Source organism: Buteo buteo, chromosome 5, assembly GCF_964188355.1.
Source record: "Buteo buteo chromosome 5, bButBut1.hap1.1, whole genome shotgun sequence".
In the NCBI taxonomy this organism is placed as follows: domain Eukaryota; kingdom Metazoa; phylum Chordata; class Aves; order Accipitriformes; family Accipitridae; genus Buteo; species Buteo buteo.
The window spans coordinates 49,319,924-49,332,505 of record NC_134175.1 but is presented as its reverse complement, the minus strand read 5'-3'; the positions used below and the strand labels follow the sequence as shown (position 1 = coordinate 49,332,505).

The 12,582-nt window shown below is 40.2% G+C and overlaps 1 protein-coding gene across 1 annotated transcript in view; it reads right to left on the bottom strand.

The window, feature by feature from the left end:
• Positions 1 to 12,582, bottom strand: part of KYNU (kynureninase) — a 58,343-nt gene that overhangs the window by 31,125 nt on the left and 14,636 nt on the right. The window contains exons 4-7 of the mRNA XM_075029380.1: positions 9,600 to 9,682; positions 3,814 to 3,875; positions 2,550 to 2,621; positions 1,076 to 1,150 (exon numbers count right to left, since the gene is read on the bottom strand). Of these exons, the coding sequence (XP_074885481.1) occupies positions 1,076 to 1,150; positions 2,550 to 2,621; positions 3,814 to 3,875; positions 9,600 to 9,682 (292 nt within the window). The remainder of the gene's footprint in view (positions 1 to 1,075; positions 1,151 to 2,549; positions 2,622 to 3,813; positions 3,876 to 9,599; positions 9,683 to 12,582) is intronic.

Genomic DNA, 12,582 nt, shown 5'->3' with positions numbered 1-12,582 from the left:
GCTTCATACTCCTTAATATCTCAGACAGTTTTAATTTACAGTAAAAAAAAAAGCCTGGTGCAAACAGCATATATAATGATTTTTTGTGACAGCTGAAATTTGTGACACCCACAAGACTTGAAAGTTGTCTATCAGTTTCACTCTGTACTTTTCTAATAAACTTTGTATCCCACAGGAAGCTATTATAACCCTGCCATATTTATATTTCAAAACCAATAAGTCTCACATCATCAAAAGTACAAAAATCCCCAAACCTGGGGTCATTAAATATAGAGGAATTTCAACCAAAAAAACCTGCCTCATTCTTGATTCTTTATAGGAAAATTACTGTCCCATCCTCCTCCCATCTTCCTAGCAAGGGATCATGTAAAACATACCACCACCTAGGGATCAATTAGGCAGTGAAAACCTAGAATTAAATTAGACTTGTTACTGAAAAGAGCTTGGACAAGATTGTTGAATTGCAAGTAACCGTTATTATCTCAACAATCTTTGCAAATCTATCAAGCGTTCAGGAGTAGACTCTTTACTCGCAAGATGACTCAGATTTCAGAAGCAAAAGGTCACCATCAGTTTATAGTTAGGTGGCAAAGTTCTTAATGCTGCAAAACTGAAGCAAGGCAGTCTTTCAAATTAATCTGAATTGCATATTACTCAAAGCAGACCTTTCCCTTTGTGCTGATACACAGGCTGCTACTGTTCATGTTATGGCAATCTTTTACCTTAGGACATTAAAAGGACATTGGGGTTTCTCAATGAGTTACTATATTTTGCAGTTTTCTCAGGATGCTGTCAGGTTTTGCAAACAGGAAAAACAGAGAAAATAACATGGTTTTTGTTCTGTAAGGCAAATGCACTAGTTGAACCAGACAATTATAAAATGGGTTGTAATACCAAAAAATGTACACAGAATTAGAATACATGATTCATATATTTTATCTAAAAGTATTAGTAGAAATAGATTATAACTTCTGCAGGCAGACACTAGAATATTTGAGAATGTATAACTAGTCTCGTATGAAATATGTTTCTGCCCTTAGCAATAGCAAGCAGAACTGACGTATTTCTCACCAACCTCCCGTGGCTGCATCATGAGCATGCATTTCTTCACATCAAGTCCATGAAGTTGAAGCTGGGACTCAACAGCATACTGGAAGAGATTTCCATGCAGAACACGTTAGCGCAATTACGTGATAAAACAACTAAAAGAAAAACAGGTCAGAACTTCAGCGAAGGGATTCAGATGCCTGCCTCTCACTAAAATTAACACTTGAAAACCTAATCCAACTTCACCGAAAAAATTCTGTATTTCCTTTGGTTTGAAAAAGATCAGAATTTAATTCGCATCATTAGGCAGTAAGGATAAAGTCAAAGCCTAAATCCTACAGGATAAGTTTGCGGAGGAGGATGAGGGTGGAAATGTGGTGGAGGATGTGCTTTACCACATGCCAGCAAGCAAAGCCTGCACGGATAACAGCTACAGAAAAAACTGAATATTGCCTCCCCAGGGGCCTTGGGTACCCACTTTGCTTGGTAGCACGTGCTAAATCCCGGGCTGTCACATACGCACTGCTGTCAACGCAAACGAGGTTTGACCAGCACATATATGCTGTCCCACGCTATTCACACGTCTTCGATTTGCTGCACAGCTGGGAGGAAATGAGAGCTCTAAACTTGCAGGCTATTTTGAAAATCCTACCCACTGATTTTATCAATAAATAATGGTTCTGGAGATAGCATAAAAATCATCAAATAATAGGATAAAATAGTTTAAAATTACATGACAGGAACTGAAGTGACGGCAGCTGCACAGGTTATTACTGAAGTGCCGTAGAAATTTAAGATGATGGAGTCCAAATGCACAAGTGCACCTGGAACAAACGTGGGATTAATATGAACATAGAATAAAGGCAATTTGAGGTTTATACATCTGTGACGCCATCTTCATCACAAATAAACCTGTTAGTAGCTTGAATCATTTTTATCACACCTTAGAGATCAAATTTGTTATCAATTTCCACAAGTTTACGGAGTTGATGATAAAGTAGCAGTGGGCCACAAACCCAAAGATTAATTTTCTCTGAGCTGTGATGCACGGGCTATTGTCTCCTATTTTATAGCAGACAAATTATGTTTGAACTAGTAATCTAAAGTGCTAAGAACAAACATTTCCATCTCTGTCTAGGGATATATAAGTGTTAATGTTGTGAGTTTGTATTGATTTGGTTTCATAAAGTAAAACAGCAACAAGAATTAATAAAACATTTACAACTTCAGTTGATTTAGGCCAGTAGTTTGCTCAATGTCTTTAAAAAGACTAATAAATCAATGTACTCATTCAATCTTTTCCTCTTGTAACATTTTTTATTTGAACAAAAGGAATAAAGCTACAATCTGTAAAATATGCTGAGCTCAAAAGCTTCTGACAGATTTTTTTATTGTAATGTTACTTGGACAAGATGAGCTAATAAATATTCAAATCAGGCTACTGATATTCTTTGGAAAAATATGATTAATAATACAAATATGGTGAAATATTAATTTCTTACATGGTCAGAGGGAAAGGCTCTGGCTTCTAGAAGAATTTTATAGCGTCTTGGAGTAGGCTTAAAGAAAGATAGCTGTTAAGAACAAAAACCAAAAAGGATATGTTGAAATGTATCTAAGCAGAGATGAGACAGATTCTCCCAGTATGTAACTTAATAAAGACTGCTTTACTTTAATGCAGACTACAGAGAATCCCCCAGAAATTACAAATATTTCTTCGTCCGCATAACATTTATCAAAGTAGGAAATCGTTATCATACTGTATTTCATATATCCATAACAAAAGGCTGCAGAAGTCCAGCAGTGAAAACTTGCAGTTGCAGGAATCGATGGCAAAGCTTTGAGTGCAGCCAGGGAAGCTGGGATTTCACCCAGCTCCATCCTGCAAGCAAAAGCAGCGGCTGAAGAGTAGCAAACAGTGCAAAGGAATTGGATTTCCATTCCGTCCCTAAAATGTTAGCTATCAAATCATCCCCTCCTCCGAAACAAACCTGATGAAAGGACTAAGCCTTCTGCAAAGACCTCATCTCAGCACCTGAACGGTCTTTCCTTCTCAGTTCCTCGTGTGGAGGCAAGTTGGACTTGCCACCATGCCGAGGGGACTAGGAGAAGACTTCTTTTTGTGTGAACCACTCAAAGTGAAACTGCACGTCTTCATTCCATTGAACCAAATCCTTAGAAATACTAGAGAACCAGAGACAGGCTGTATGCAACCACAGAGACACCTGCATGTAAGGAAACCACATTTATGGCCACTATTTCATAAAAAGCAAAATCGGATGCTGTACCACATTTTAGGCATATATAAAACAGCAGAACTCAGAATGTCAACTCTTGTATGCAACTGCGTTTTAAGTCTGACTGAAAATACAGCTTTGTCTTGCTCACAGTTGAGGTCTTTTTTCTTAAACCTTGAAATTTGGTGTGGAATTCAAATTTGAGAAGTTATTTGTAAATGTTTCTTAAATAATAAGGTCTCCTGTCTGAGGATTGACATGCAGGACATGCAAGAACAGCTCAAAGTTCCCCTACAGAGTCCTTGGAAAATATTTCTCTGTGCAGGTTTTCTGCTTAAAATTAAGTGGAGCCAGGTGTTGCACAAGCCAAAGCATCATTCAAGATACAACTGCCAAGGTTTAAGAGAAGTTAGGCTATCATCCTGTTCCGTCTTTGTGAGGACCTCAGAAAACACTTTGCTTACATTCACAAAGAAAGGAAAAAAAATACTTGTCAACACAACATCAAATATACATGGTAAAGACATACCATCTGGAGGTGCAAGTTAACAGTTAGCCCATTCATTAAGGCTACTTCATGTCTTTGGGCCCCTGGAATAATAAAAAGAAAAAAAGCTGGTTGGGGTTTTCTTTATAATTTCAGAGAAATCTAGTGCAGTGTTGAGAAAGCAAAAGTATGTTTTCAGTCAGTGTCTCTCCAAAGGCTGGAAAGTAAACAAACGTTTGAGGTGTCATCACAGTGAAGTAAAAAGATTTCTTGTCTGACTCACTACACCACACTGGCAGGAAAATATTTATTTTTTCAGGTCAGCCACAGAAAACAAAAACCAATGAAGTATTTCCATTTCCCGGCAAACCACCAGTGGATTTATTATCATTAATACCTCAGACAAAAATCAGGTCAGAAGACCATACGTAAAGCAAGACTTGCAGGCTTATTTTTGTCATAAGTTTATATATAAAGCAAGTCAGAAAACACATTGAGACAATCATCTATTGTAAGTGGTTACTGTAATGTCAAGCTAAATCTCATCCCTAATAAAAAACACCAAGCAAAATTGGCCTATCGAATATAACAGACCATTATTAATGTAGCAACTTAGCAAGAAGCCATACCCACATAGCTCCAAGGAGGCTAATAACAGATGTCTTTTGGCTACAGCTAATCATGGGCAGAGCTAATGGAGGAACAACTAATTGTCATTACAAAGTATTTAGTAACAAATTCTCGAACCCTTATCAACCACTGGTGAAAGGTTTCAGGCAGGACAAGGGACCGCGCGTCAGGCAGGGCGCCACCGAGATATGGAGAAAATCAATTCCTGTTTCTTTCCATTTTGCCTGATGTCTTTTGCTGAAAAGCAGTAATTCACCTTTGACGCAAATCAGTGCTTTGAAGCTGGAAGATGCCCTCGTGCGCCTTGCCCCAGTCATCGCCTTGGCGGTGGAGTTCTCCAAAGGTGGAGAGAGGTTGCAGACAGGGAGGGATGAAGACAAGTATAAGCAGGCGGGGAGGGCAACAGCTCCGACTGGGATCGATAAAGAGGAAAGGAAAACATGATGTTGGGGTAAAAAGGGTAAGGGGAGCCACAAGAAACAGAGAGGTGAACCCTGGGTTTCTCCTGTCCCCGCCTTGGAGGGCACCCAAGGTCCCAACCAACACAGGGAAAGGCAGCAAGAGCACCAAGACACTCCCACCATATCCCAAAGAATTTAGGATCAGGGAGTTATTACTTTGCCAGCCTAGGAAAAAAGACGTAACCGTGGGTTGAACTCAATACGAGTGGATATAGCCAAAGACCATGGAAATCTATAAAGAAGGGTTTATTCATAAATCCTTGCCAAGCAGGCCTCAGCTTCTGCCACCACAGGAAAAGCCAAGAACCGTTCTGATTGAGGTATTCAAGGGCCTTTCTTTGTGTTGCTGAAATCTCCAAGTATTGGACAGAAAGATCTGTCAATAGCTGTCAGTGACTCCGGAGGACCCATCCAGGGGATGAACCGGGAGGAAAAAGAGATGCCACGAATAAGTTCCCTCCTTCAGACACCAGGAACGTCATCAAGTTTGTGGAAAGAAATATAAGTAGACTTAGTTCTTCATAGGGAAAGATAAGCTCTTTTGCTCACTTAAACTCCTCTCCTTTGCTTTCTTTTCTTCCCTCTGATAGCATTGCATCTGCAGGCTCCATGCTGCTGAAAGAGGTCACCTTGTGGCTGTTCTATTGCAGATACAGAAGACAGCTAGAGAGAGTGATTGCAGCTCAAAACAGTATTATTTGCAGTCTTAATATTTCTATGGAACTCTTGAGGCTGAAAAAAGGGATAGCATCAAGAAATGGTATTGTTCTTATTTCTCCCTCTGCTCCTTCCACGAAATCTGTGGCTTTCGCAGCAAATTCTGCACAAGCAATCCTCTGCCTGCTGTGCCGTTTCCATATGAAACAAATGGTTAATCTGTAGATCACTTTTAGCTGCATGCTAGCATCCCAAATTAAATATGACACTACATTTGTCATGTAAGTCTTGGTCTTCTGTAAATTATATATTTATTAAAAGCTTTCCATTATTGAATTTCATGCCCACAAAACAAACCTCATCCGTGTCATTGGAAAACTGTTATCCTTTATAACCTGCACTGCGTTTCAGAAAACAACCTTTCTATGATCCAATTAACCTATTACAATATTCAAAGACCCAGCACACAGGAGACAAAATTATGTTTGCTTTCTTTATTTCCTAACTTTATACCATATCTCCAAGACAGGCTGAAACCTGTATGTTCTGCTTGATAAATCTCCTCTTTAATAGAAGGAAGCAGCATTTGCAAACTACAACTTCAGAGACAATTATGATTGCGTTAGGCAGGCACTGCCATCCTTCTCCTCCCTGACTGCAGTGGGAGCCTGACCCTCACCAGAGTAAGTAAAAAGCATTTTGTAAAATGATTGAAAAAAGGCTAAGGGCCCCAATTCTGAAAACAGTTTGGTTATTTCAAATAATCCTTATCACTCAAAGTCACTACAAATCTGCTAAGCATTCAGTCTTCCCTCAACAGAGACCTGCCTGAGCACATTGTACAGCAGCAGCCACACAGTTAATCTTGTTCCATCAGAAGGTGATCCTGCCAAGGTTGTAATGTTTTAATAAAGTCTGGTAGAAGCCGAGATTACCGTCACCGCGTTATGCCACTCAGCGTGAGCATAGAAAAAAGCTTTGGGCTCCATTGACCTTGATTCTGCATTTCACAATGTATTTACTACTGTAACTTTCATTGAACAAGAAAATGTGACTGCGTTTAATAAGCAAGGTGTTATAGCACTATAAACCATTAAACAAAGACATTTTACAGTCTTTAGTCCATTCCTGAATAAATCCCACCAAATAATTTTTACTTACTACTACTACTACTTAGAGGGAGAAATGACAATTTCTCCTCCTCCATAACAGATTAAATATGGAATAAAAAACAGAGTAAAATTCTGTTTATGTTCTTACATTCAATTCACTAAAAAAAGTAAATTCAGAATTCACTCAATTCATACATACTTGGTATTGCACCTTGCCTGAAAACAGTGCTCAACTGTAAATACCACATTGGAAGAGAACATTTTAACATAATATTTTTCCTGTATTTATTCTCTTAGCCTTTTTACTATTACCTAAAATTTTAAAAATCAGAACTTATCACAATGTGTCCATTTTTGGGGAAACATTAATTCATTTGCATTCTAAGAATCATTCACCTAGGTCCTGAAAAAAGCTGAGGATATTATATAAATAAACCCCTGCTGGCACGCAAATCTGAGGGCCAGATCTGAGCCCAACCCACTTTTTATAGTTCAATTAAACAAAGTCCAAAAAATCCTGGAGAACAAAATCCAAGCTGATAATGCTGACATGCCCCTTACTGCTGAGGAAAACAGGACTATGAAACCACTTCGCAGCAAAGAATTTTAAAAACAGAAGTAGGTTAATGGTAGGGTGACGTCAGTCATAATTTTGATAGAAAACTTGGAAATATACATTTAAAATGAATAAAATTGTAATAAGTTCAATGTAGTCTGGCCATTGTGATTAAAAAAAAAAAAGCACCAGCGTCATATAAAGTTTGGAAAAGAAAAATAATGAGACTGACAAGCAAACAGATGAAGTTTAACCAAAGCTCTCACATCCCTCTCCTTACACGCAGAATACTTCTTTTAGTTAAACAAATATTATAATACACAATGAGCTGGCAGCCTCGACAAGACAGATGGTTAAGGGAAAAAAAAGTCCCAGCCTGACTCGCTGCTTTCTGCAATGACTCTTAACCCAAAGCTGAGGCCAAACCGCCCCCAGCGCCGGCACTGGGAGGAGGTCAGCGCTCAGCCTGCCCCGACACCCTGCGGGGAGGGCACGGGGGCCCACGTTTGGCAGACGGAGCAGTAGGAAACGTTCACAGAAGGTGATGCGGGGAAGGATGATAATTCAGGTGCTTCAGGCTGCCCGTTGGGGGGATCTTGGCTCTCTCTCCTGGTTATGTGAAGAGCATCAATGGTCTTACCTTGGTACTTTACTAATTTAGGTGCTTGAAAGTATGTAGCGTGACTGCTCTCCCACTCGCATAAGATGTAAGAGAAATTCTCCACCTTCCAGTTAATTAAATCCAAGGTTTCCAATTTAAAAGCCCTTAGTATGCATAGGGCTAGTTGTGTGACGAGTTGCATTTCCCCACCTGCCCACAGCTTCCCAGTTATACCCTACCAGAACGAGAACATCAATTTGCCAGGAAAGATCAAACCAGAGAAATCCCTAAATCAGCTACATTCAGCATTTCAACACCCTCTACCCCTTTATATTCTCACATCTTTATGTTCTATGCTAGTTAACAGATGAAGGTACTGAGCTTGCCCTTGAACATAATGAAAGCAAGAGAAGTAATTTCTTAACCTCCTGAGCAATACCAGGTACTACGGTAGCAACTTCTAAAACTAAAACAACCAATCTGCATTTTGGGTTTTATTTCATGCTGCAGATGGGATCTCTCTGCTTAGTCCAGTGATGCCCAGTCTAGCCATGCTCATATTTCTGTTACCTGAGTGTTTACACCATGGATAGACCAACCATAACAATATTTTCTTATATTTGCTCTGCTCCAGTAATAATGTCCAGTATGGTAGCTATTTGGAAACTTTATGAAGAAGTCAGGAACGGACTTTTATAAATATATAAATAAACCTGTCATGAAACATTCCTTAGCGTCTCTCTTTCCAGTTGTTCAGACCCCATTTGCTTCTCTTGAAGGAGAAAAACTATAACTTTCTCATTGAACACTTGTCTATAATTGGAGGAGAAATTACGAGACAGTATCTAGTGTACAGTAGGTCAACTTAACCGTAATATTTTTCCTTAGTGAAGGCACAAGTGAACACATGATAATTCAGTTCAGACAGTCGGTATTGACAGTTGCCTTCAACACCGAAATTGAAATACTGGCCAAATCTCACTAGACTCTACTAACCTAGCCTTGACAAGGGCTGTAAGGGTTGGGGAGAAAAAAGGGTCTGTAGGCAACCCTGCCAAGATCATTTCTCTTCCCCCTTCTGACAGCAACAACTCTGAAGGAAATCCCAGTGAAAGATTATTTCAGCAACTACACACAGGTTAGAGTAAAAGGTGATAGAGGAAATTTGCATTCCGACTCAGACGACTGCTTTCATGGCTGGCAAACTCACCAGGAGAAGTCTCCAGGGCTCCTTCTCAATCTCCAGAATAACCAGATGCATTTACTGCCAAGGTCCTGCAGCACTCCAGACTCCTCAAGGGGTACGGCAGGGTAATGGGAACTTACAAATAGCAGGTCCAGCCCCAATTATCTGCTTCATTGACATAAGCAGTTCTCAAATATAAGGCTGGATTTAGTGGCGGGGAAAAGAGGAAAAGCGGAAAATGTCTAGATAGAAATCATTTTTCAAAGGGGAAAGTTCATTGGTTCACTTCTAGGAGAGAGACTGAGAATCTGTAATGCCAAGTGCCCTTTAAAAGGGCTTCACGTGTTAGACCAAGTGGTTTACGATGCTCCAAGAAACCCTTTGCCACAATTAGTTTCATGATATGCATATGCTCATATATTACCGCATAGATTTGTCTCTTAAATCACTTGCAGCCTTAAAATAAAATGTTAGTCCCTGCACGAGGCAGTCAGAAAAACTACTTTAAAACCAAAGAATGCAAGGAACTAAATTCTGGTTAGATAATTTCAGGGCTTTCAGTCTTAAAAGAAACCAAATTCGCTTTCATTTCTAAAGAAAGACTTGCCCTGCAGTTCGCACCTACCAACCAGCTCAGCCATCAGGTCCAGGATGCACTCGTCTGCCAAAGCCCACGGGCGCTGGCCATTGAAATGGCCGTGAACACCTCTGAAAAGGAAGAGGCAAACGATGAAAACATATGCTGTTCCCTTTGGATCAGTCCTAAGAAACGTACCTGGTTTGGAGATCCCACATTTGGAGGAAGGAGGAGGAGGAGACTCACCTAAACTGAGCATGCCACTTCTACCTTGCCATTAAAGCTCTTAGCAAATGCAAGTCATTTTCAATTGCCTGAAAACTCTTTATTTTGGCTCCCCAAATTTCTCTAGAACTCCCTCACGAGGTACAAGAAGGCTCCGGGAACGGGCACGCCGGGAAAGGGCAGGGTGGTGGCCGGTGCGGGCTGGCACCCCACTAACCCCACGTAAACTACACGGAGAGCAGAGACCACCCCGCAGAGTTACTCCATCGGCAATTCTAGCCCGACATTGTATGGCGCAGAGGTACGGTAGACGCGGAAGCTGCCTCGCTCCCAGACAGAAATATTTCTTGTCAGAAGCAATTTCTGTCCTCCCAAATCTCCTGTCTGAACTCACCCTTCTGCATAAACCAGCAGGTACTTAATGTATATGCAGGGAAGCACCTGCCCAAACAGAGCTGCTTGCTAATTTTTATTGCTTCTCTTCTCCCTGCCAAATTGTTCTAGATCTAAGTGTGCGTGAAGCTTTTCGGTTTGACAGGGCACTTAAAAACTTTATTTTGCAAACTGTTCCTGTCTACAGTGGATCGTACAGTCACCTTAAACCTCAACGCGTCACTACTCCGAAGTGACAGATATGTACTTTCAGTCTGGATTAAGTGCTCTGAACTAATTTTTCCTTCCAACATGACAGAGAAGTAAACTTCTAAGGTAGCCACCATGCATATATAAATAAAAAGTTGCAAAGTTTCTTAAACGTGCAGGATGTAGCGTACAGATTTAAATGCAAATGAAGGCAGATTGAGAAAAGTAATAATGGTGCTAATCCAGGGGAACATTGCTCTGGGCTTCCATCTCACACTGGATGATTTTCATATTTGCTGAGCACCACAGGATACTTGTGGAGTCAGAAATGCCAGGCTGCATGTGGCTGAGGCAAACCAAGTATAAAGCTGTTTCAAAACAGGGACTAAGCCAGTAGGAAACTGAGTAGAGAGCAAAAAAATGCCCTAAAAGCTGTGATGAAAGAAAGGAAAGAAAAAAAAAAAGGAACAAACAATAAACCTTTTAAAGAAGAACAGGCACACGATGTTCACTGAAAATCATGAGAAGATGTCTGGCAGATTAAGACATGAGAAAGGAGGATGTATGAGACACTACCAGCTCTTCCCCCATGCTTAAAGCTATTTAAAAGATTGGGTTTCCCTCCCACCTCCTACTTTCCCTTCTCAGGTAGAGTTTTGTTCCGTCTCCCACACAAATTACCCGGATGTTTTGCAGTCAGACCCTTTCTGATTGACTTGGGTCTAATTCACGCCTCCTAGGGATAATTCCAAAAGAACCACAGTCCCAAAGAAAAGAAGAACTGCTGCAAAAAGCACAATTTGTGTTAACCATTTCATGCCTCTTATCCTTGCAAAATACCATTTGCATTTGGGCTAGTTTAGGTCGACAGCTGAAGGAGGGCACAGGTACAAGTGAACATCTCTTACAGATAAAATAACCTCCCTACGTTCAACAAGTCCGGCTCCACACAAACAACGAGGAGGACCCCGATCCCGAATTTGAATAAGGTCACGGTACACTAGCTGACTGCTTTTCTCCATTTTAGAATTGCTCTCTGATGAGACCTTGATAGCAGAAAGCGGGCAGTGTGAAATAGCACTCATTTACGAGAACATTTCGTAGATGAGGAATAAAGGCAGTAGGTGGGTAAGGGAGAAAATGCGGTAAGGGCCAGGATTAGTGCTAAAAGTTCCTTCCCTCTATCAGACCACAACGCAGCTGCTTTCCCTGAAGACAGTGGTATGTGTTTCACAAACAGCAAGACACTTATTGCTAATTTCCCTTCTTATTCTTAACTGTAATATAGTGATCAAGGGACTTCGAGGTAATACAGACCGTTAAAATAAAAAAAAAAACAAAGATTTTCAGTGGCTCCCAGCCCGAGGGGATCTGTATTTCTGAAAGAGGATAGCGAACATAATAAGACAGGAAAAAGAAGCCGTAAGTACCTATGGGATTCTCTTTCATTAGCTTTCTCTGATTTTATAGCCATTAGTGTCCTTCTAATGGGAATTTACTGATGAAAGCTCTCTCTACCAGCACACAGGACTAACAAAATTTCAGAATAAATTTCCAAGTTATCAGGAAAACAGATATGAGATTTTGGGCATGAGAATATTTTATTTTGAGAAGAAAACATGGAAATTTAAGTATATTGAAAGAGGGGAGAGCTAGCATTAATTATTATTCATATTATTATTATTATTACAGCACAGCTTACAGCTTGCCTCCCTCTTGATGGCCAATATAAATGCCAAGAGACAAAAATTATTGCAGCTAAAATGGTAGTTAAAGGCATATTCTTGGACCCTTTTTTTATTTTAATCACATGAAACTCTGTAGCCTTTGCTGATGGCACAATACATCCTATTACACTTAGGTTGTAAAATTCTATGCTCTGCCTCAGAGAATTTATATCTCTGTATATTATGGCACCCCTCTCTCAGCTCTGGTAGGCACTGGGGGTAATAATCTTTAAGGACACAACTGCAGTGCTTCTGGCATTCCCCTCAGACACGGATAGCCTACCTCTCATTTTGTTGCCTCTGCACCCTGGGTAGCAAGAGAGAGATTTAAATAGAGGTGCCCAAATTAATCAATACAAAACGTGGCCCATCAAATCATAAAGCATCATACAAACAAAATTATTTCTTAAACTACTGTGAGAGTTTCTCATTGTGCAAATTAATTTTTAGTCGGTTACCATTTTATTTTCAATTTGGCAGGAAATCACAATGCCACA